General features: G+C 39.9%; 1 protein-coding gene across 2 annotated transcripts in view; it reads right to left on the bottom strand.

Moving 5' to 3' along the window:
- TTC39A (tetratricopeptide repeat domain 39A) overlaps window positions 1-23,602 on the bottom strand; it is a 45,139-nt gene that overhangs the window by 3,503 nt on the left and 18,034 nt on the right. For both annotated transcript variants that reach the window (XM_017805729.1, XM_017805728.1), the window contains exons 4-17: window positions 23,299-23,375; window positions 22,792-22,859; window positions 20,468-20,532; window positions 19,099-19,198; window positions 18,142-18,207; window positions 12,563-12,671; window positions 11,860-11,927; window positions 11,671-11,730; window positions 10,723-10,884; window positions 9,026-9,117; window positions 7,926-8,046; window positions 5,231-5,342; window positions 2,513-2,627; window positions 1,749-1,865 (exon numbers count right to left, since the gene is read on the bottom strand). In XM_017805729.1, the coding sequence (XP_017661218.1) occupies window positions 1,749-1,865; window positions 2,513-2,627; window positions 5,231-5,342; window positions 7,926-8,046; window positions 9,026-9,117; window positions 10,723-10,884; window positions 11,671-11,730; window positions 11,860-11,927; window positions 12,563-12,671; window positions 18,142-18,207; window positions 19,099-19,198; window positions 20,468-20,532; window positions 22,792-22,859; window positions 23,299-23,375 (1,332 nt within the window). The remainder of the gene's footprint in view (window positions 1-1,748; window positions 1,866-2,512; window positions 2,628-5,230; window positions 5,343-7,925; window positions 8,047-9,025; window positions 9,118-10,722; window positions 10,885-11,670; window positions 11,731-11,859; window positions 11,928-12,562; window positions 12,672-18,141; window positions 18,208-19,098; window positions 19,199-20,467; window positions 20,533-22,791; window positions 22,860-23,298; window positions 23,376-23,602) is intronic.

Raw genomic sequence — 23,602 nt, forward strand, 5'->3', positions numbered from 1 at the left:
CACGCTGATATTCTTGTTTGTAGCTCACAGCCAAACAAATAGAAACACTTCCATGCATGACCAAGCCAAAACTGTTTATCATCTCGTTCCACTCTTTCTCCCAGAGTTGAAAATTCCAGCCAGCAGCAGTATGTGGATTTAGGTCAAGCAAATCAAGCGTCATGCACCAGCCAAGTGCTCGCCTGCTCTCCTGCCAACTGCAAACATAATTCTGCACTCCCGAAACCCACCGCGGCCAACGCGCTTCTCCCCCTCGAGGCTGCCAAGACATTCAGTTTGTAGCTGAAAGCTTATAAATCAAAGCATTTTAATGCCACAGGTGGAAGTGTAAGGACTGCACCTTTTTTTAGGACTGACTGAAACACCAGGGGGGGGTTTTGGGGTGGATCGTTGTTTCTGTGGGGGTTTTTATATCATTACAGCCTCCACGAGTTCTTTGGGCCCAGCAAGTCTGAGTATCAGCTTTCATACACTGGGCAACAACAAATTTTTTCAGAGCTGCAGTCTGCTGGTGCTCCCCTTTAAGCCAGACACCTTCCCTTGAGGGGATCTGGGACACTCGGAGCTGTCAGGGAAAGGTGCAGTGGCCGAGCAGCAAGAGACAGAAGTTCCAGCTGGAACAAGCAGCTCCGAATCATTATTTTCTAGATCTCTTTTTACTAGAGATTTGAACAAAGAAAATTAGGACAGGAGAGGCATGTTTAGAGGAATGTGAAGCCAACTGAAACACTTTCCATTGCACTTTGCTAATGCAATTTTTGCTGCTCTTAATATCTTCCATGAGTTTACAAGCACAAGCAGAGCAGATTAAGGATTGCAATATTTTAATTTTTGTGCTGACAGGCTTTTGGCATAATCTTTGGTAGGCTGATTCGCCACTCTGTCTTGCAGAGAGGACTGATTTGGAAAAAAAAAAAACACCAAACCATAAAAACTCTATCTGACCTCTCTGGAACTGGGGGCAGACACCAGTTTTGTAGCTGCTCACACCTGTGGCAGTGACTCTCTGCACTGGGAAGGTGCAGACATCTGGACTCATTCAGGATCCAGAGGGGTGAACTACCCCTGCTGCTGCTTGAAGAGGGCGAGTGTTGTTTGGGTTGGATTCCCTCTCTCCCCACCACTGCCAAAATTTTGGCTCAGCATAGAAGGTTCAGACAGAGGCAAACCCTGTATTTTGTTAATTTTATAATAAAGAACACACACGATCAAGTCCAACTCCCTGATAAACCTACTTTGCTAGAAAAATCAGTCACATAAAATAGCAAAAGTAGGTGGTTTAGTTGCTTTTCAGATGCAGATGAAACAATACAAAGATACTAAATGCAACCTGAAGCGTTATCTTAAGTGTATTTCATCAAGGAACAGGCCCTGCTAGCCATTAATTAAAGTAATGCTATTTTAGCCATAACACAGAGCTTTGATTTCATTTTATACATCTTTTATGAATAAGTAAATATTAAGATTATTACATTTTGTTACACATGGATTATTTCTTATGGAAGCCTCTGACATTTCAATTAACATATTTAAATTTTTTTTTGCTCTTCTCAGAATTGATGTTTAAGACCCAGACTGAACAAACCTAACACCTACCACTGGCAAAGTCAAACCAAAACTAAGGCATGCATCCTTCCTCTAAAAAATTGAAATGAGTTTCCATGATATTAATGAAATGTTTCTGCTTCCTGCTAACCAGTAAAATACCAAACTGACTCATCAGACATCAACACGGGCTTTTCACTTACTTTGCTTTTTCCAGAAGTTTTATTGCTTCTTCTCTTCTATCTTGGTCTAGATACAGTATTGCCAACTCCAGCAAGGCATTTGGAATTAGATAATGATCATATTTTATCTTCTTCTCACTGCATTGGAAGAGAAATAGCCTGGAGACCTTGAAATGATATATTGTTTCCCTCATTTAACAGCTCCATACACGAATAAGCAGGAGATTAGCTAAGATCAGAAGGAGCAATCAATCTCTATTATGACACTTGTCATGTTCTCTACCCCAAGATACCTTCCGGGTTATTAAATGTGTATTTTGCATAAGCATCCTACACAATATGTACAATCTCAGGATTAGAAAATAAAGCCTCTATTATCAGGGAAGTGTTAGAAAAGATGACAATATTATGAGCTGTATCCATGTGAACTGACAAGAAGAGAGGCCATTAAGTGTAATCATGCTGCCACCTGTCTCTGCAAACTGCACTTGGCTTTTTGGGTACAGCTCCTTCATGACTGGGAAGAGGAAGGGGGCAAAAAAAGGTAAGTGGTATCTTAAAAAATTTATGCATCTATAGTCCCCTAAAAGGAGAAAATACCTCAATAAAAATTGCAGATTTGAAATTCTTCAACACATGGCTAAAAAGACTGGGAATTAAAATTGAAATTCCTTGAAATAAATACCAAAGGTACTGCAGTCCTCTCCCTTCTATTCATATCATGGCTGCATCTCCTCTTACTTGAAACTCAAGAGCTCTCCTACATGCCAGGTATGAAAACTTACTTTAAATAGATGTAATTAAAATGTTCTTCTGCTTCTGAGATCTTGCCCAAATGCTTGAGGCATAATCCCTTTAACAGCTTTATCACACACCGGTCATCTGCTAGTAATTCTGTAGCTGCAGGATGGAGTAAATGGCACATTTTAGAAAACTCTAGAACAGAAGAGACTTTCCTACCCCGTAGGGAAACTTCTACAAAGGCAAGTGTGAGCACAATCCATTTATTGGGTCACAGGGCAGAAGGAACTAATTGGTGAATTTAATTTAAGGCAGAGACAAACAAACATCAACCTTTTCATAAATCAATCAAACTTTGTCTAAAAATTGTTGGGCTGTTTTTTCCTTCCCTACTCCCACTGAAAGGCTACCCCACTGTTCTGACATCCAAAAACTAATTTAAGGTGTTAATTTTGTAAATACTGAGGCTCAATTTGTAATCTCTCAACCTTTATTGCCCTTTAGTAGGTACAGCTCTTCTTCCTTGACTTCTAGTCACATGGCCTATTCGTAGGCAAGTGTTTTAACAATTCTCCACCTTTGCTTGGCTAAAAAAAAATATATATGAAATTTGCTACCTGCACCTTGGATCTCATCTTCCTACCATACCTTCTTTACACCTCTTCTGAGTATTTACTTCTAATTATGAGTGCCTGGTTCAAAGTCATTACTATCAACACTCTTCCTTCATCAGAACATTTCTGCACATTTCAAAGTAAACATCTGGCTTTTCCATAGCCAATCCGTATAGGCAGCTTAATCTTAAAGTTTACAAGCAAAATCTACAGTGTGCTTAATCATTTCCAATTCATGAAATCCTAACTAAAAAGAATTTCTACAAAATGTGTGATACTGCATCTGATGCTACTGAATGTCATCCTGTTTTCACTGCTCCAAGCCTTACCTGGTTCTTCACTTATCACTCCAGCTGATTAAATGCTGACACAGACTGCACGAAACAGCTGCTTCCCTTTGGAGTACTGAGTCGGAGGCCTTGGTCCTACAGTTGGAGTCACTTCTATTGCAAATTCCCACAAAGGCTCCTACATACATAAGTCACCAAAACAAATCCCAGGGAAGATGCCCAAAGACTATCCAGCAAACTAACTTTGAAGAAACAGGCAAGAGGGCAAAGGTTGACACACTGAGTATGTGCACAGTGAGATGACTCAAGGCCATGGAAGAATTATTTCATAAGAATTAAAAAAAAAAAAAAACACCAAACCAACAGTTGCCTCCTCTTCTGGACATCTGTCCCAAGAACACGTCCATAGGCATGTATTTTCTCTGCTTATATCCTACAGACTGCCCCGGACTGTGTCAGCAAACATTTAGGAACCTCTGCTAGATGCAAACCTGATATGCATAATTGTATTTCTAGATGTTACTTCTGCTAAAAGCCTTGCTTTTACATCTTACTTGGTATAATGTGCTAGAAGCACATCCTCAGATGCATCTTTTTATACTGCTAGAATCTTTTAACAGTAACTCAGAGAAAATACTTGAATACATAATAGCTTAGCTCCGAATCCTGTCAGGAAAGCTCAAGGAAAGCACAATGCTTGGAAACAGCAAGTCAATATTTGGAACAGGCAATACTTTAAATTGTTGGTGTGTTTGAAATATATCCCACTTTTCGATTACATGTCCTCACAGTGTTCTATAAACATGAATCAGCTACAGATCCCTGCAAAATCCAACCTTATCCACAACTTGTCAACTGAGAAAAAAAAGGGGAACGGAGAAATAATTCGCTTACTCGAAATAATGTAACAAAATGGGTGACAAAGAAAGTGAAAGGGTCAAAGGACTTTTCCTAAGATGTCACCTTCACTGAAAATATTTTCCCTGCTCTCTTGTGCAATTAATTAAAAATAAATAATTTTAGCCAGGCTTTCAGGCAACTCTCTCAAATCTTGTGTAACAGACTGTGCACACGAAGACCAAGGCCCTAGAAAAGACTGCAATGCAGTGTTTTAGCCTATATTCCTTTGTCAACAGGGGCTTGATCCTTTTGCAGGAAGGTGGTATATAATAGTAATAAGATCAAATATTGAGCAAGGGAAAGCTTTGTGAGAAAAGATGTGCAGACTGGTTGTACTCCCACAGGAGCTGTGAAAGGCTGACAAGAAATAAACATCAATTCCACTTTCTCATGTATAGCTAATTAACAGACTGACAGAAAATGTGGCAGCAGAGCCTGTTTCAGTTCAATCCTATCTTATGCTCATTCATAGTGCAAAGGAGTCCATCCTTGATATCCCAGATTTCTATAGTATTCTGGTGACACCAGACCATTCAGCCCAAGGTCACACCATAAACTGGCAGCACTTTTTAAAACACAAGACCAACTTGTCTCCTATTTATTCTTCAAAATTGAAATACAGTATCTGAGGCTAACAAAGCTTCATCATCCAAATAACCAAGCCAACACATGCTCTGATTTTGATCTACCAAAATAAACAGTCCTTTAATACATGTCATAAACCATTCCTAACACACATCCACACATCTGTGGATGGAAAATCACTTGCTATTATTGTAAGTTATTGCTATATTAAAAATAAAAAATATTCCTATCTGCATAAACAGTTTATGGTTTCATTATCTATGTTCCTCCTATGATCCCATTAACTTCACTAATGAGTGTTTCTCTCTATTCACAGATAATATCTTTAGCTATTACACTATAAAATAACTGGTTAAACCCTATCACTGATTACCTGAACTTCTTGCCAATGCTTCTTCTGCTTCAATTAAAGTCTCTAACATGCCTTCTGTTAAGTTGGGACATTTTCCAATTACAGCATAGCCATTCCAGATATACATCATTTCCTAGGGTCAGGGAAAAATGACAGCATCATTAATTACAGTTCTGCCTAAATGTAGTTGTCAAATACTTCAGTTTATCTCTGCATGATGAAAATGTTACAGGTTCCTTAAATAAAGTCAGTTTGTCAAAACATATTTTCTTTGTAACTGAAAACTTGTTACACGGGTTTTCAGAACAAATTAGCCCTGGGAGACAACTAAAGAGCTGCTTACTACACACAATACAAGGGAGATTGCTTGAATAGAATGCAAACACCATCTCACTTACAGATGAAGCGGGTACCAACAAACCAGACTGGAAACATTCAGGCACAAGGCCAACTGTCCCTTCGTTAAGGTCTCCTCTGGTTTTTCAGTTCTGTCCTAGCCAGGGCAGTAATAACCACAAATAACTGAAATGTATTGCTTCCACAGAAAAATATGAAACCTCAGGACAGCAAAACAAAAGAAAAAGAAAACCAAACCCCCTAACCTTTAAGCCAAGATTCAAACAAACCAGCAAAATTTTAAAACTGAACTGTAAGCCTCTTACATTTCTCAGGTTTGTTTGGTGTACCCACAGAAAGCAACTTCTTTCTTATTCAACTGTTCTGAAAGTATATTTTATTAAAAACTATTGGTTCAATTCCTCTTTGTTATTGGGGCTCTCTCTTACAGTACATGACCAGATCAAATGTGCCCATTGCCACTAGCAATCACAAAAGATGGAAATGTTACATAGACTTATGACTGGCCCTCATGACAAGTTGTTTAATGATAGATTCACAGAATATCCTGAGTTGGAAGGGACCCACAAGGATCATCAAATCCAGCTCCTGGACCTGCACCAGAGCACCCCAAGAATGCCACCATGTGCCTGAGAGTGTTGTCCAAATGCTTCTTGAGCTCCAGCAGGTCTGGGGCTGTGATCACTGCCCTGGGGAGCCTGTTCCAGTGCCCGACCACCCTCTGGGGGAAGAAACTTTTCCTAACAGCCAGCCTAAACCTCTCCTGACCCGGGGCTTCATGCCATTCCCACGAGTTCTGTCACTGGTCACCAGAGAGAAGAGATCAGCGTCCAATCCATTTATTCTATTTATTTATATGACCTAGTCTGTGTTTAAATTAAAATAAAATTTCTATATAGAATAACTGAGTTATGTAACTACAGCACAAAAATCTGTCAGGCTAGAATAGCTGAAACAGCATGTTAACCCCAGTCACTGCTGCTTTCACCATCTGGTCTCTATTGATTGGAAAACCTGTGCTGAGCTTACTGTACCTAGTGCAGATTCATTAACATGGTTTTGAAACAGAAGTATTCAAACCACATTCATTCCTGGCTAAATCCTCGAGCTAAGACTTGCTTGAGAATTCGCTCTTCTCAGCAAGCCCCTTGATAATGAAAAGAAAAATCCTGGAGATGAGATTCTAACCCCAGTTCCACATCCATGAAGTGCTTTTATCTGTTCAGCTGCGGCACCTGCTGCCTCGGAAACGCAACTGCACAGCGGCCAAGGACACAGTGCCCGGCTGCTCCAAGGAGAGATCCTGGTACAGAAACCTGCTCTGCCAAAATCCCACTAGGATAGCCCAGCCAAACCCCAGGTGTGTGTGTTTCTTCCTCTCTGAAACCTGAAAGGCATGTCAAAGTAACCTAATTATTTCTCTCACTTCAGCCTTATTAGTGGAACGTGGCCCCCAGTGAATACCCACGCTCTGCTGTAACAACTCTATTTCTTCAGAAGGCACAGTGTTCACATCCCCACTGGTGGGCTGAGAAGTGGTTACTCACTGGGGTCTCCAAGAAGCTCTCCTTGTTCTGGCATTTTTTAAAGAGTATTTACTAATTATCCATCTTTTTCTCAAACACAACAGCTCAAGGCACAGCAGAAGTTAACACCACTGCACTTGGCAAACCTGTGGACTCAAAACCCTTTTATGTTCTTCTACATGTTCTTTGTAGACAGATTTTTGTAAGTGCACCATGAACAAGGCAATGGGTGCCTCATGCAGCTGTTCTCATCTGGCCACAGGGAACTGCCCAGCATCACAGGGCAAAAAAAATTAAACAAACAAACAAACAAATCTAGAGTTGCAATGGCTTTCTGAAGTGGCCAAAGGATCGTTTCATCCCGGCACCCGTGAGGAGCTCTGGAGAGCAAACTGCAAACATTCAGGGGCACATTAAACAGATGCTTACAGGCAGTCCCCAGTTCTTGCTTTGTTTCCTTGACACCTCCCCTCACTTGTACCTTAAAGTCTTCTGTTAGTAAATGACACGTGACAAAAGAGACCCAGGGCAAAGTTCCTCAAAAGGGAAGCAAAAGAAAGCTGTTGGGAGCACGCTGGTCTATAGCTGGAATAATGAGTTACACATGCAACACATTTACGTGTCACAAACAACTGGCTCAGTTCCCTGTGGCTGGTGCATGCCCCAGTTTTACAGCATTCCTCGCATTCATTTGGCTTTGCTTTGGGAACATTCCAGTCTCCTGCAGAGGTTTTACCTTAGAAACATGGAAAGACACTATTCTAATTATCTCGGGTTTATTTCTGTAAATTGAAATGTTGAAAAGGGTACGTGTGTGGATACCTCTAACTTACCAAAGGTGGAACAGGCAAAGGAACAGGGTTTGGAGAAAGATACCGTCGCGCTTTCCGAATTGCAAACTTTTCTGTAGGCAGAGATTTCCCTGCAATTTTCAGTTTCAGAGTGGGAACAATCCTGAAAGTATAAAGGAAAACACAAGGAATTTTCCCTCTGTGAAAAAACCCCAAATATTCAAACTTAAAGAGAAAAAAAAAAAATCAAACCAAGGAGAACTTAAAAAAGCTGTTGCACACTGGGCTACTGCTACCTCTGGGAAGCTGAGCAATACATACTCACAAAAGCTGTCTTTATGCAGGGCACATTTATCTCTAGGTTTCCTCTTTAATGAAGCAGGAGAAGGACTCTTCCCCACTGAAAGATTACATTAGATGATGCACCGAACTTAAAAAGGGCTCATCTCTCTTCACAGACTAAGAAAGAGGCAAGCCAGCTTCTGTAAGTCTTCCTGCCATTCTCCCAGACTAAAACTATTCATTTCATAATGGATCCCCAATTCAGTAAAATCTGCTTGTAATGATTANTGTTGTAAGCACATTAAAAAAAATAAAGATATTTAGGTTTTATATAAAAATTGTAAACCCCGAAGTAATCAGATTTTCTTTGCCCCGGCAAGGTTTAGGCATTTTTGAGCTTAAACATTACATTACCACAGTGAGATTATCACTCACATTTAACTCTTTTTTTATTCCTCTTGAACTCAAAACCCAAGAATCAAGTAGTGCTGATATTCCCACTAAAGGAGACACACATCTTGCAGCACAATTCATTGAAGGCTTTCACATCTTACGTGCCATTTTGATTAAAGGAAACAACTAGAAAAGAATGTGACTATTACATGGAACAGCAGCAGCCACTGTATGACTGATAGATCTCATACCCTTTCCCTAAAGTATTTCCAGGCCAGGAGGAATCTGTTGTCTGAACTCAGGGTCCACTTTAGTCTAAAGGACATTTAACTCTGCCATTTCTTACCAATCCAATGCTATTTGCACAGATCTTCAAATCTGCACAATGAATATTTTGCCTCTCTTCCCCCAACACTGTGGTGTGAAAAGACAGTGAACTGTTGTAACTGTGAGCTTGCAAATTTTACCTAAATAATTCAGCTTCGCTGTCTCCAAAAGGGCTGCAGTCATCTGGTCCAAACATACTGAGATAAGCAGCTTTCATGTAAATATAAGTAGCCTGCAAATGCAATGAAGAATATCTATAAAGAAAAACGAATTTACAGCATCACCTTCACTGATATAAAGCACAAACCAGCAACAAAGTGGCAGTTGCTGCTTTTGCTCACAATCTTACAAAAATTTAAGCAAGAGGTATTTTAGAAAGTGAGTACAGAACATTGGTTTTAAATCACGTATGTCTTTGTTTACTTTGTATCAGCTTATAGTTTCTGTCCATATTCCAAGAACAAATCTCATGCTTGTGTAAATAAGTTTATAATACTCTTAAGTATACACGCTAGAAAACTTATGAAAAGGTCATGCTCAGAGAAAAAATTATTACTATACAGTCTATGTGTCCAATCACAATTTGCTAACATATCCTAAATTCTAGGTTCTAGAGTTCTAGAGTCTTTCCCTGTGGACTTCAGGAGAACAGACTTTGGCCTCTTCAGGAATCTGCTTGGTAGACTACCATGAAATAAGGCCCTGGAGGGAAGAGGGGCCCAAGAAAGCTGGTTAATATTCAAAGATCAGCTCCTCCAAGCTCTGGAGAGATGAATCCCAATAAAGAGGGAGTCAGGCAAAAACATCAGGAGGCCTTGTGGATGAACAAGGACAAACTCAGACACAAAAAGGAAGCCTACAGAATGTGGAAGCAAGGACAGGCAGCCTGGGAGGAACACAGAGAAATTGTCTGAGCAGCCAGGGATCAGGTTTTTAGGAAGGCTGAAGCCCTGATGTCTGGCCAGGGACGCCAAGAGCAACAAGGAAAGATCCTATAGGTATGCTGGTGATAAAAGGAAGACTAGAGAAAATGTGGGCCCTCTCTGGAAGAAAAAAGGAGACCAGGTTACCCAAGATCTGGAGAAGGCTGAAGTACTCTGACTTTTTTGCCTCAGTCTTCATCACCAAGTGCTCCAGCCTCACTGTCCAAGTCACAAAAGGTAAAGGCAGAGAACAGGAGAACTAAGAACTGTCTGGTGTAGGAGAAGTTTGGGTTCAAAATCATCAAAGGAACCTGAAGGTGCACAAGTCCATGGATCCCGAGGGAGCTGGAGGATGAAGGTGCTTAAGCCACTGTTCATCATTAGTTGGGAAGTCATGGCAGTCCATGGAAATTCCGACTGACTGGAAAAGGGGAAATGTAATCCCCACTTTTAAAACAGCAAAAAGGGAAGATGAAGGGAGGAAAGTTACCAGGATTCTAGACAGAAGAACTTCTCCCTTTCAGATGTGCAGGGTTAGGCACCACTTCTAATTAAACTTATTATCCTGGAGGCACCGCCATGGCTCACCCCACTCATCACGAGAAGAGCTCATATCCATAATGTGATGAAAGAAATGGCAACTTGTGCCATTAATTGCACTTTGTTGATGACACAACCAGTGAATACACAGCAGAACCTCTTCAACAAGCTGATCTTCATCTCCCAGCTGGGCCCAAAAGATTTCTGCTTGCCCACAGTCTGTTCAGATTTGAATGTTTGCAGTTCACATCGCTCTATAAAAGCCACGGAGGGCCAGGTTTTACTTTACAATCTCTATTGTTGAAGCAACAGAAAGTCAACTTGACTCAAAGTTGATAGATACTACAGGGTCTTTCACCCTTCTGTTCACTCACCTTTGACCAGGTGTTCTCTTTGCTCAGCAGGTCTGCATAGAAGAAAGCCATCTTCCACTGGCGCTTGTAGGTGAAGCACCACATCAGCTCCCAGTAACACATGTGATGGAACTGCTTCCAGTACTGCTGAGCCTCACAGCACTCCTCATACCTATTGACTGCCTGCACACAGACATTTCCAAACACTGCCTTAGTCATGTGTAAGTGCACAAACAGCAGTGCTGTAGCAGACACTGGGGCTCCAGGATCTGCCCACATGGCTCCTGCCACTTCCAAATTATTAACAGCCCAGTACTTCCCAAAATCACATCTGCTGGTTTCACACACACAAGAGATTCTTGGCTACACAGTCATCAACTTGCTAACACCATTAGCAAGTTTACCCTGCCACACACCTCCTCATTCCTGGAAGTTATAAAAATTCTAAGCATAATCAAAATTAATGTTTGTGTCTAGGGAAATTAGGAAACTGAAGGCAGAGGACAGATGGTCAGCTGACATTTATTGCTGTGGTTCCATGGATTTCAAGGGAGCTGCTGCCCTGCACACCAGCTGATACCCTGTCTCAGAGTATTTCGGACATGCATTCTCCATCTCCATAATTCTTTTAAGTCTTGTATGACTCTCCACTCAGACTGAAGGCAAAGGATTACCACTGGGTCTTATTAAAGGTACAACTTGCTTCAGGATAGGAAAGACAATGAAAAAACTGTGTCATTAATACTGGCGGACCAGATTAGCACCACAAATTGAGAAGGGTAGTAAAATGAGGTGGACAAACAAGTTAGTCAAAATAATTTTCAAAATTCCTATTTGTAATTCATGAACTACAAATTAGATATAGGCCAAAGCCACAGGAAGCATTGGCCAAAAAGGAAACATCGCTCCTGGAGGAGTTTTTCCAAAGCTTTTGAAATTTAACTTCCCAAGAGCAAAATGATTACTTACCGCATCAATATTACCCTTTAGTGTTTCTATCCTGCCTGCAAAAAACAGGAATATGGCTCCCTGTAATAAATAATAATAAAAATACAAGTATTCTTTAACAGTTTTCAAGCTGACCATACAGTCTAGATCTTTGTTATTTGGCAAGAAAACATTAAACAATCATACCAAATAAATTAGGATTCATTTTACCTTTGGATAGCGAGCCAAGTAAGGCTTAAGTAGTCTTTCTGCCTCCTCAACATTTCCTTTTCCTGTCCCTAGAATGCATAAAAATGCAAGCGATAAAAATAGTTAGGAAACAAAGAGAAAAAAAAACAGGAATGTAAGGTACTCATTATCCATCCTCAACTGGCCAACACGTAGGTTCCTCTCTCTGCTAAGTAAGGCATAAAAACAGGTTGGTGCTGCACTAAGGAAGCAAACAGGAAGCCCCAACAACATTGTTCTTACTGACTTGAAAACCCATGTGTAGGCAAACATTTTGTAGAATGTTTTAGCAGGAGATAACAGAGAAGTATGTGTCAGTGGGAAGCTATCACCTCCCCCAGAAATTCAGGGATGACATATAAACATGAACAATGAATCCATCACTTACAGCCATTATTTTAACCTCCCAATTAATGCATCTGACTACTGAAGTCAAATTTAGCTCTCACAGCTTCCTTGGCTATCCCCATTATCTCCCTTCTTATTTGTTAAACAAACCTCCATCTTGAAAATTAAGGCACTCTCTTCAGTTATAATCACCATTTTAAAATGACCCACAAACGAGTTACATTCAATCTGGTTACGAACAAACAATTCACCAACAAATAAGTGATGGAATAGTCTTTTTCCCCCTTGTGTCCCACAAGAACTAATCAAATCCAAGAGTTATTATAAACAATCTTACCTAACACAAAGGTCATGAAAGTATGATAGCAAAGCAACAGCATGGTACACAGCACCGACCTAAAGCTGTATGATGATGCTCCTTCTTGAAGCTGCAGCAGACCATGTTCCTGTGCAAACAGAGAGAGGGGGACAAAGCATTGGAAAAGATCCAGAGCTGAGTTTTGCTAATTTAACTTCTGCAGTGTCATCTTCAGATTGCTCACTCACCAAATTCCCAAAAAGGCACTGACATACATCGCATACACAGCAGTCGAAGGTTAAAATACACATATTAATTTATCTAATAGTTTTTCATGGAATTACTGTGTAACCTGGAAAATACCTGATGACAGAGCAGCAACTTGGGATGTATTACATGGTTAACATAGGAGAATAAGAGAACTTGTCACCACCATCCAAGTTCTGCTAAACAGCATTCCAGAGAAAAACAAAGAGTTTTTAAAAGCAAGGCAAACCCCAAATATCACCATTGTGCAGTGTATCCATGTTTGTTGAGGTTCACTAGACAAGCAAGTTAAAGGTATTAAGAAAAAAAAATCTGCAACTAGCAGAGCAAAAGATATCAGGGCAAAAAGATGTTTTTAAGCATGCCAAGAACAAAAAGAGCTTTGCAACAATATTGGCCAACTACCACCAGTGGAAAAATACAAAAAGAGTATTTCTGTTCCCTTTTGGAAGAACTAAAGCAATCAAGTATAACGCCACATTCATATTCAGTGACAGCATGATGGATAACCAACTTCAAGGATTCAAGTTCCTGAGGCAAGAGCATTTATCAGCCCATTCCAGGACTGGTTCCATCATATCAACAGCAAGATTATAAATATGCAAATGTATCAAACACGAGATCTGCCTGCTAGTAAATATGCACAGTAAGACATCCACTGTGTGCTGGGGAAAATTCTGTCTAACAGTTACATGATCAAAACAGATTTATATGCTTTGTGTGCCCTTGCTGACTGAGGGGTGTTACACTACCACAACTTTATCGCTTACTGTGTAAACACTGAAGCCTGTAATCATACTTTCATTTTCATCACACACATATTTTTTCACTTAACTAGTGTAGTTAAGTGTTTTCACATGAATACAGTTTTTTGTGTTTTTTTTAATCTTAATTTACAACATTAATTACTGTCACAGGGGAAAATACAACTCATATTTGCAGGTCTATTATAACATCTAGCTGGGACAAAATAATGAAAATAATGACTTGCATGTCACTACAGAAGAAATTAAAAGACAGTAAAATCACTACTGAAAAATCAATGACTTAATGGAAACCAAGCACTCTGCAAAATAAAACCCACTTCATTTTCTTCTGAGAGCACAAGTTTAATTGATACAAATAAGTAACAAAACATGATGTATTGAACTTCTGCAAACTACCCAGATGAAAAACACAAATATTTGGATTTTTTAAAAAGTAGCACTTTGAGGTAGAAGACAAAATATTCTATGGAATGAATTTTGGCAGAAAAAAAATTCCAAAGTAGATTTCCAAAGTACATTTTTCTGCAGTGAAATGTTTCAAGTTTGATATTTCTCTGAGCCTTTACTGACATTGGCCTTGCAGTATTTGGTATCTTCCACATAATTCAGAAATACATATGAATGCAAATAGCACTAAGAATGATTCAGAAACAAATTCTGTTAGTCATACAGAATAATTTAATCATTTGTCAAGTTGATCTCACATATTTTAGTCTCAAAAGCGTGTTTTATCAGAGCCAAACACAAAGTTATCATCTGTATGGACAAGGAACAAAGCCACTCCCTGGACAGCAATAACTGGGAAGTAAATGGGTTAAGAACATTGCCCATTCATCAGAACAGGGCTGCAAATCTGACACACTTAAGCCCAGATTCTCAAACTGAGTAGTTACACAGGCATGGGAAGCTCACCAAGCAAGTCAGTTCACTCTGCTATGTCCATAATCCTATTTTGTCCAGAAGAGGTATTAAAGAGTGTTTACTTTTCACTCTGCCACTCGAATATCCCAAACTTTCTATATTAAAGTAACAACATAATCAGTAGACACAGCTTGAATAAAAGAAATATAGAAGTAGTTGTTATTAGTATTACAACACTTGCTTGCAGAAAACGCTGCAACAAAGCTGCTTCTCCTCAAAAACACCCTTGCAAATTGCTGCTGTTAAAATCAGATCCCCAGGAAGGTAGGAAGATGAAGGGTTGTCCCTGGGAAACATGTTTTACATCCCACACTCAGTCAGCTGGCCTCCCTAGGCTCCCTCTGTGGCTGGCTGAGACAGAGGTAGCTCCTCCAAGGAACAATTTGGCACAGAAGCCTGGGTCAGACATGAATCACCTTTTCAAGCACACACCCTTTCTCCACAGGGAGCCTCCAGAGATTAGCCAGCAAACCTCATCAGCCAAGGGAGGTGCCATGAGCTGGGCACTGTGCTGCTCACCGGGATCAAACTGAGGATCTCAGAACCAAAGCACAATCAGCAACTACCTGAGCCTAAGGAGCAATTCTGTAAACAAAGTGTGCTCACCCAGTGACTGGCACCAGTGAGTACATTATATTTAATTGTTAGGACACACCTTCTAACCATAAATAACCCATAACTACTTCCCACACCTATGTCACAAATGATATGAGCAATCCCAGAACACTGGGAATGAGCTTCCAAACAAAGTCTATTACAGGGCATATAAAACAGATGTCAAGCCATTAAGCGTTTGTAATTTCTCAAAAATGACATTTTTGTAATTGCTCTAAAATGATATTAGCACATTTGGGTTTTGTTTTCACACAAAACATAAGCTACTCTGAAGGACATAAAGTATAACACAGAGCAGGGAGCAATGACACTTCTTAGGGACAACTGTGATCCAATATGGGAATTCTCATCTTTCATCCAAGTTCCCCATAACATCCCACAATCTCTCAATTCCCAAGACTGTCACTACGTTATATCACATCAGTATCTTATTGATTCAACCCTTGTCCCAAAACATCCAATGCTCTGTCATTCAGGAATTCCTACATGAACAGTGGGGAATCCCACAGCGGATGCAGGACGAAAAAGGACAGTGCTCAAAATCATTATCAGACAACACTGAAGCTGGTTCATATTTATTTCAGCTGTTACTGACTAAAATCCATCTACTCTCCTGAAGCAAAAGCTCTTGAATGTTATTTTTAAATCACTCTCTTTTAATTAGGGATCTTGACAATGAAAGCAGAGCAAGGTCATCATTCACGTCCCACGACCTGATCACGTAACTGCAGGCTTAGCAAGGAGGATGGATACTACTAACAGTTTTACAACAAACTGGCTAATTAAGCTGGTACACAAGGCATTTGAATGTATCCCATGAAATAATTTCAATTTAATCTTCATTTAAAATCTGAAGAGATCAAAATGCACTTCGAAAAAAATGCTTAGTGGGAAACTGGAATTAAATTTATTTCAAATTGACACATCAAACGTATTTTTCAGCTCAGCTACGTTGGGAAAAATGTCCTCCCACATAAAAGAAGTATAATTTGAAAGACACTGGTTCTATCTAAAAGCTTTCCTGCCTTCCCCTGAAATCATGCTGTCATCTGACCCTCTGACAAATTGCACTTAACATATGGCAGGCTCATGTCAAACTTCTACAGTTTAGCAGCACAGCATTTGTAATTGTCTATAAAATAAGAACAAGGGTAAATATTAGCCTGAGACCTGGCAGAGGACTCAGTGAGAAAGGTTCAGTGCTTCCATGGGAGATAGTGCAAGGACTCTTCTGCTCTCCCCATGAGAGGTTAGTCAGCCTTAAACACAGAAGTCCAGATAGAACACACACTCCACCTGCTGCCCAGTGAGGCAGACATGCTCCCAGCACAGTGTGTGTGACACACACCTCTGCCCACAAAACATTTCTCACAAAACTGGGCAAAACTGCATTGAACCTCAATGCCCAAATGCAGGGCTGATGCTACTAAACACAAATAAGCCCATATTTTGACTAATGATGCAAAGGAAAGGAGCCTGAATAGTGAGATGGGCACAACCTGGCACATCTTGGACTGGAAGGGAACAAACACGGCCTCAGGCTACTTTTTATACTTTCTTGATCTTATCCCACCTACTATTCTGAGGCTCCAGACTGCTGTTAAGTTGATCATGTTGTCCACAGTGCCCACAAATGGCTTAGGAAGTAAAGGAGCTTTGGGCATGTCCTCATTTACTATCCAAAATTACATGTCTGAGAGACAAGGAGAGTCCCTAGGGGCAAATCTCCTGGCTTCGAGGCAGATTAGTATCCTGGAAGATAACACAATGCAATTTTTTTATCCAGTTTTCCTAAACACATGACCCACACCAAAATCAAGCTGTCCTCCAGTGCACTGCAGCTCTCTCAGGTAATCTGCAAACAGCTCAAGGCACAAACCATGACTTTTGCACAACCTGATGCTCACAGTGAGCACTTAATGGAAAAGAGTAAAATATCAAACACAGTGTATTCAAAACTCCTTTCTCCTGGATGGGTGCAACACATGACACACAAGCTTCCCTCTCCTCCTCTGTCACTGCTTCTTTCGCCTTCTAGACTCTTGTCTACTACTTCTTGTTGTAAGCTTTGGGAAATCACCACTGGAAAGGATTGCACATGCAATTGTAATTTTGCTTTTGGCTTTAGGCACCTGTTAAATGCAGAAAGACTTTTTAAGGCTGTTAAAATAAGTGACCATCAACGAGCTTTGATCCACACGTCTTACTCCTTTCTATGGTGTGTAGACAGCAGTTTTTGCTTAAATTTATGGTAATCTAGGTCATGCTTCAGTGAGTTATTAAAAAACTGTAATAGGAGCTGACTCATCAACACAAATATCAGCTCACTCACAGCCATACAAGAAACCCCAAAAGAAAACAAACTCAATTAGAGGGACAATTTTCACCTGTAGTAGTAAGATGAGTGTTCACCAAAGTATTCTCAGAGCTCTGCTGGTACATGAATCACCTTTACAATTCTAGGAGAATATTTTGCTTTAGATGCTCTTTGTTATTGTAACTGACAGGTGAAAGTATTTGATTTTTGCCTTTACTGTTTGTGAAATAGCTCCTGGAAATTTTTAAGTTGTAATCCACACTCTGCTCCCTGCTTTTAAACAAGACATTTTATTTTCAGATATTAGACCCTTCCTGTAAACTAATCAAATGGTGATGACAGTCATTGACCTGTCATGTAAGGCTGTAGCTCTGATAAAGAAACATTTTTTTTCTTGAAACTTGTTTTATAAATAGAAAGCATTATAAAAGGCAGAAAAGCACTTACTCCTTTAGACAAGAGAATTTAGGTGCCACACTCCAGTTAAGTTGCTATTAAAGCAGAAATGAAATAGAAAGGTTTTTTTCCCCAATCTTTGAAGTGCAATAGTTCAGACAAAAAAATAAAGGAAAACTGAGCTGCACAAAAGCATCAGTGTAACAGCGTGCTTCTGTGATACCAGGGTGTTTCAGGGGTTACAACTAATGGGAGGAAGAAGAGATAAACTCCTGTCTCCATTTTTAAATTTAAGAGTGAGAGGACTGTACCAATAATATTTAGCTCACATTTACCTTGTTTCCAGAAAATCCAACAAACTCCAGTAATCTCAGGATCCGTGCAGGGAACATGGACAATGTCTACAGAGAGAAATGCAACATTTATGCAGTAACTTTCTGTCTCTCAGCTGCCTCCCACAATTTTTCCAAAGACAAGAAATAATTATTAAAAGTACTAAAAGCATTTCTCTATGACAAGTTCCTGAGTAAATGTATCCACCTGTTATATTTTAAATACAATTTAAACAGAAATATCTGCTTAATATAGAGACCCTGTGTCCCTGGGATTCCCTGCACAGAAACATGTTTACACAGCACATTACTCCAGTATTTGGATGTTTCAGAAATGCTGGGTGCACACCACACAGTACATATTTGTCCTTGTGCAGTAAATCTAACATCTGGGCATGTGGCAGACTCACATAAAGCAGTGCAAGGAAGGGGAAGCACCAGGCACTTTCTGCAGCCCATCCCTTGAACAACCACGTCACCCCTCGCCATCTCTGGGTCAATGCCTCTCTGACACACCAGGAACCATCTTGTAGCATTTGATCACCTGCTTTCTGGCCAGAGCATAGGCAACAACAGCCAACAGTGGCCTGAGCAGGACCTCAATCCATCCCTTCATTCCTGTACCCCACCCCACCAACTGCCCTGCCAACAGCCCAAGCTCTCCAAGTGTCAGTAAGAGAGAAAGTGGAACTCAGCCAACACAGGCAACTTCTGCTTCTGTGCAAGGCTTCTCCTGGCCCTCATCCCACATTGTGGGCAGCAGTCTCTGTATTTCTAAAGAGTATTATTATCTGATTTTCTTAGACCAAAGACTGTGATCCTGCACCATCAGCACACATTTATGTTTTAACCACACGATCAGCAACACTGATGTCAGCGGAGCTTCTCAGGAATTCAAGTTAGGGTCACTTCCAGGAGGTAGCAGGACTTCAGCTCAGGATAAGAACTGTTGGTACGTACCAGATTAAATGCTCCAACTCCAAGTTTTACACCTCCCTCAAAATGAAGATGGTTCTCTCCTTTGACATAATGTGGGGACTGTATGAGACTGTCCAGCTCCCTGAAAGTGCACAAGATTCTGTTACATTTCAGTAATTACAATTCAGTAAGAACTGCAAAAGTTTTCTGCTACTTTTAATTCACTGTCATTAAGCAAATGTTTCATTCTGAATTTTTGTTTTATTTCATTTCATCTTTTTTACAGTGTCTGGTGACCTTTACTCCCTGAAAGAGAGTTTCAAAAGCTGTGGCTTTGCAACATTTACACATCCTATTTTTTCAAGTTTGCTCTTGTTGCAGATTATCAAGCAGTTCTGCTGACAGCAGGGAAGGGAAAAATGCTTTTTTATATCAGAAACTACATTGTAAAAAATACTGATCAGTCAAAGCAAATAAAGCCTCATTTCCATATTTCAGTGTTTTCTCTGTTGCACCACACTCACACCAAAACTGCAACCAATTATTTTTTCCCACACCGAAGGTAGAGTACAAAAATCATAACTGCTGGTGTCACATAAAAACTTTCCCTTTGTTAAAATATAGCTTTTCTTAACATGCAAGTTGTTGTTAGCATTTTTATTAGCCTTCTTTGAAGAAGAACACCTAAGAGTCACTAGATTCATTAACATTTTGGTTTTATACAAACTATAGCTGGTCCTGACAGAGGCACAACTGAATGTGCTTCCCACGGTGTACATTTTAATGGAATTCTTAGATTTTACTACTGCACTTCAAAATCATTTGCACATGTTGAAAGTGGCTCTGCATAACATACCTGGATGAAAAGAATTCTGCCTAAGCAGATGTTCTTGGCTTGCAGACACGAAGTAATGAGCATACTGTGAGTTCAGATAAGCCACCCTGCTTATCATTTGCAATAGCAGGCACCTTCTCTTTAGAGCAGAACTGGTGTACTTAACCAGATTAAAAGTCCAGCTCACCAAATATCACTCAGACAGTGGCATATGCTGGGAAAAGCATCCTCTAAGAATTGACTGCTCACAGACCTCATGATGTGGGGAGATTGCATCTGTTTGCTACACTAAATAGCCCCTATTTCCTGCAAATTTGTTTAATCTTTGTTTGAAGCCATTTATACTTTACATTGCAAGCTCTTTGGTTTCTTGTCCTTTCATTTTATTTTAGTTTTATGCATTTATTATGGAATTACTTGTGCTTCAGCTACTGGTTTCAAATGTTCCAAAAAGCTGCAGCTAGAACTATAAAAGAAAGGCCATTTCAATATGCCTAATGACTGTGGTGGAATATTTGACCAGCAGCACTTTTTACTGATAGAGTACACTTAAATCACATCACCACTCTGACTCACCTGTATGTTTGGTAACTGTTTCGGACTTTGATGCCTCCCTTTATGAAGCTTACCATATTCTCATCCTGTTGGAATGGAAACACATTAGCAATATGAATTTGCAAGCATTATAAAGGTCTTTTGTCTTCTTGAGGTGAACACATACCTGGAACATAACCAGCATGACACAGACAATATAAGCCTCTGAGACACAACACATGGATTTAGGATTTCCGTTCTATATTAATATATTTTTTACTCCGCTTAGACACAGGCACTTTATTTTGATGCCTTCTGTGATCAGTTTAGCCCTTGTCACTCTTGGACCATCTGAATTTGCATTAATAAACACAAGGACTATGCTACTGAATGTCACCTAAGGTACATGCATTTGTGGCTCTTTCAAAAAAACAGCTTTCTCCCATTTGTCCTTCAGCACAGTTCAGATGTGCCTGGTGCTGAGCTAGGAAATGCTCACAAGTAACTGCCTGTCCTCAGGAGTCTACAGAATATAGTTTCATATCCCAAAAAGGGAAGCAGGGTCAGTAAGGTTACACAGGATATGCTCTTTCTGGCCTGAATACTCATATATATGAGATGGTAACATGTTACATTATAAGCTATAACAAACTGAGAACTTACAGCAAAGCGTATCTGAGAGACCGTTAAAGATTCTTCTGTCTCATAACTTCCTGGTGGCAATTTCTTGCCTCACTCATCATGTATAGTCTGTCATTCTGGTTTGTTTTAGTAGCTGCTGTTACTTTGGGACAGAAAGTCTGTATGTGTTTTAACAGAAGATACCATCACAGAAAAATCATAAGAAGCTATCTGGAGCATTGTGGAGAAAACAGCATGGATTAGATGAACTAATCCCAGTACAGCACACCAGGGGGTACAGAATATTTTACCATGTGTAAAGGTTCAGTTATATTTTCCTTTGAATGGAAAATGGAACAAGGAAAGAAGACGGTTTTAAAATGTTTATATTCAGAATGCTCATTACGCCAACAAGAATAGCCAACGTGAGAATTGTCCAGCCCTTGTAAAATGCTGAGATTAATTTTTATGTGTTTTCAATCAGATTTGGTCACTTACGTTAAGCATCAAAACTAACCCCCTTCAATAACTGTTGGAACCAAATGCCTTTGTTTAATTTTTAGAACTAGTTCATGTGTTCGTGAAAAATTAAACACAGAAGAGGACAAGAAATTATTTTCTTATTCTTAAATCCCCCATGTATCTATAAACATTTTTAAAAAACAGATACCTGTGAAAACAGTCCTTAAAACCAAGAGACATTGCTTTAAAACACTCATTTCTTACAGGCACTTCAAAAATCTTGCTTCCATGGTTTCAGACATCACCCAAATTGCCCCCTGTGCTAGAGGCTACTCATCCCAAGAGATCCCAAAGGAAAATGGAAACAGGTAGCTACACCTTGGCCATTTCAAAGTCCATCATCAGCACTCTAGAAACTATAAAAGCTCCTCTGATTATGGGTGTAACTATGAAGCAGTAGTTTCTAGTAGAGGGACCCAGCAGATTGCTGAAAAACGTTACACGGTCCATAAACTGTCACAAGCAACATAAATCAGAGCCCACCTGGCAACTCCCAAACACTATAAAACCACCACCTGCATTCCATTTCCTACCAGCACCACTGAGCCAAGAAACATTAGGCTTTTTCTGACTGTGACTTTTATTATCCCCTTAATAGATGAAGAGGCCCACTTTTATACAGCAAGTACAGTCAAATCAAGAATAAAAATCAGTTATTTCAAGTGCGACGAACAATTTAAATTGCATGCTGGAGCCCAAGTAAGTACTGCTAATGTTGCTCCACCAAACAAATCAAGCTTCATTAGTACAGAGATAAAATTCAAAGAAGAGGGAGGACTCCCCTTTTTTAAAAAACAGGGAGCACTGTTAAGGAGAAATCATGTGTGGAGCCTAATAGCTATGCAGTTCAAGAGCACACCAGTGAGAAAGCAGTCTTGGGAAAGCAAACACCAGCCAGGCTGAAGCAAAAAACTCACTCGTATTCCAGCACAGCTTCAATGACCATTTCTTCTTTTATTTTTTTAAATCTGATATCCCAACACACAGTGTTTGAAAAGTGGTGCTTACTGCAGTCACATTTCACACGAGTGTGAAATGAGAAGGAGTAGAGAAGGGTGTCATTGGGCACTCAGCACTGTTCCAACATCCAGGCTTGATCCAGATGAAACAGCCTTACACCACTAGGTTAAACTACAGTCTTCTACCAGTTCATTAGTTTTAAGAATAGGAACCTGTATGGTATGTACTTTTTTCCCCCCCACAAGGCACACAGGAGTCCATACCTGGAGGAATGTGAGTGCTGCTCTCTGAAGTAAACATTCAGCATAGCAAATTTCTGCATGGATTTCCTCTAGTGTCACACAGAGAGGAGAGAAAAACAAATCAAAAGTCAAAAAGTAATAAAAAAACCCTTAGCCCATTAATATAGGAATAAGATCATAAAGCTCAAACTGAGAAAAACATTATCCAAATTTGATGTAGTGTTTCTGTTCCAGACTAGTGATGTAATTCCAAACAGAAATGAAACACAGTTACAGAAACTTTGCGGGAATTTATCTGGTGCTTTCTATGAAATTCTGGATCTAGAACCTTTATAGCCATTTCAATACTTCTTTTTAGGTATGCCTTTACCTGGCAATTTTTGGGAGTGCTGAGTCAGCAATCACCAAAACCAGTGATTTTGGATGTGGTTATATATTCAAATTCACACACCGAGTGAACAGTTGTACCTGATTCAAATTGCATAAATAAAAAGAATAAAACACTATGCATGTGAGAGATAATATTACCTTCAGTAAAGTGTTCAAGGCTTTGTCTATGTACAAGGTTGTTGATAGAATCAGCTACTGTAGATTTCTTCCTAAATCTGCAGAAAAAGTCCATTTGGTCATTCTGAACACGAAGCATCAACAACAGAGAACAACAGTATCTTTCAGCTGGTCACCCACACAGTCACTAACACACCTCTAGTGCTCAACTTTCTGTCATGTCACCACATACAGACTTCAGCATATTCCATAGAGAACTCAGTCAACATGGTCCTCCTGAGATCTGTTTTACCCTTCAAGCATGGAAATACGTCTTGATGAAGGA

Source organism: Lepidothrix coronata, unplaced genomic scaffold, assembly GCF_001604755.1.
Source record: "Lepidothrix coronata isolate B3197 unplaced genomic scaffold, Lepidothrix_coronata-1.0 Scaffold12, whole genome shotgun sequence".
NCBI classification, from domain to species: Eukaryota; Metazoa; Chordata; class Aves; order Passeriformes; family Pipridae; genus Lepidothrix; species Lepidothrix coronata.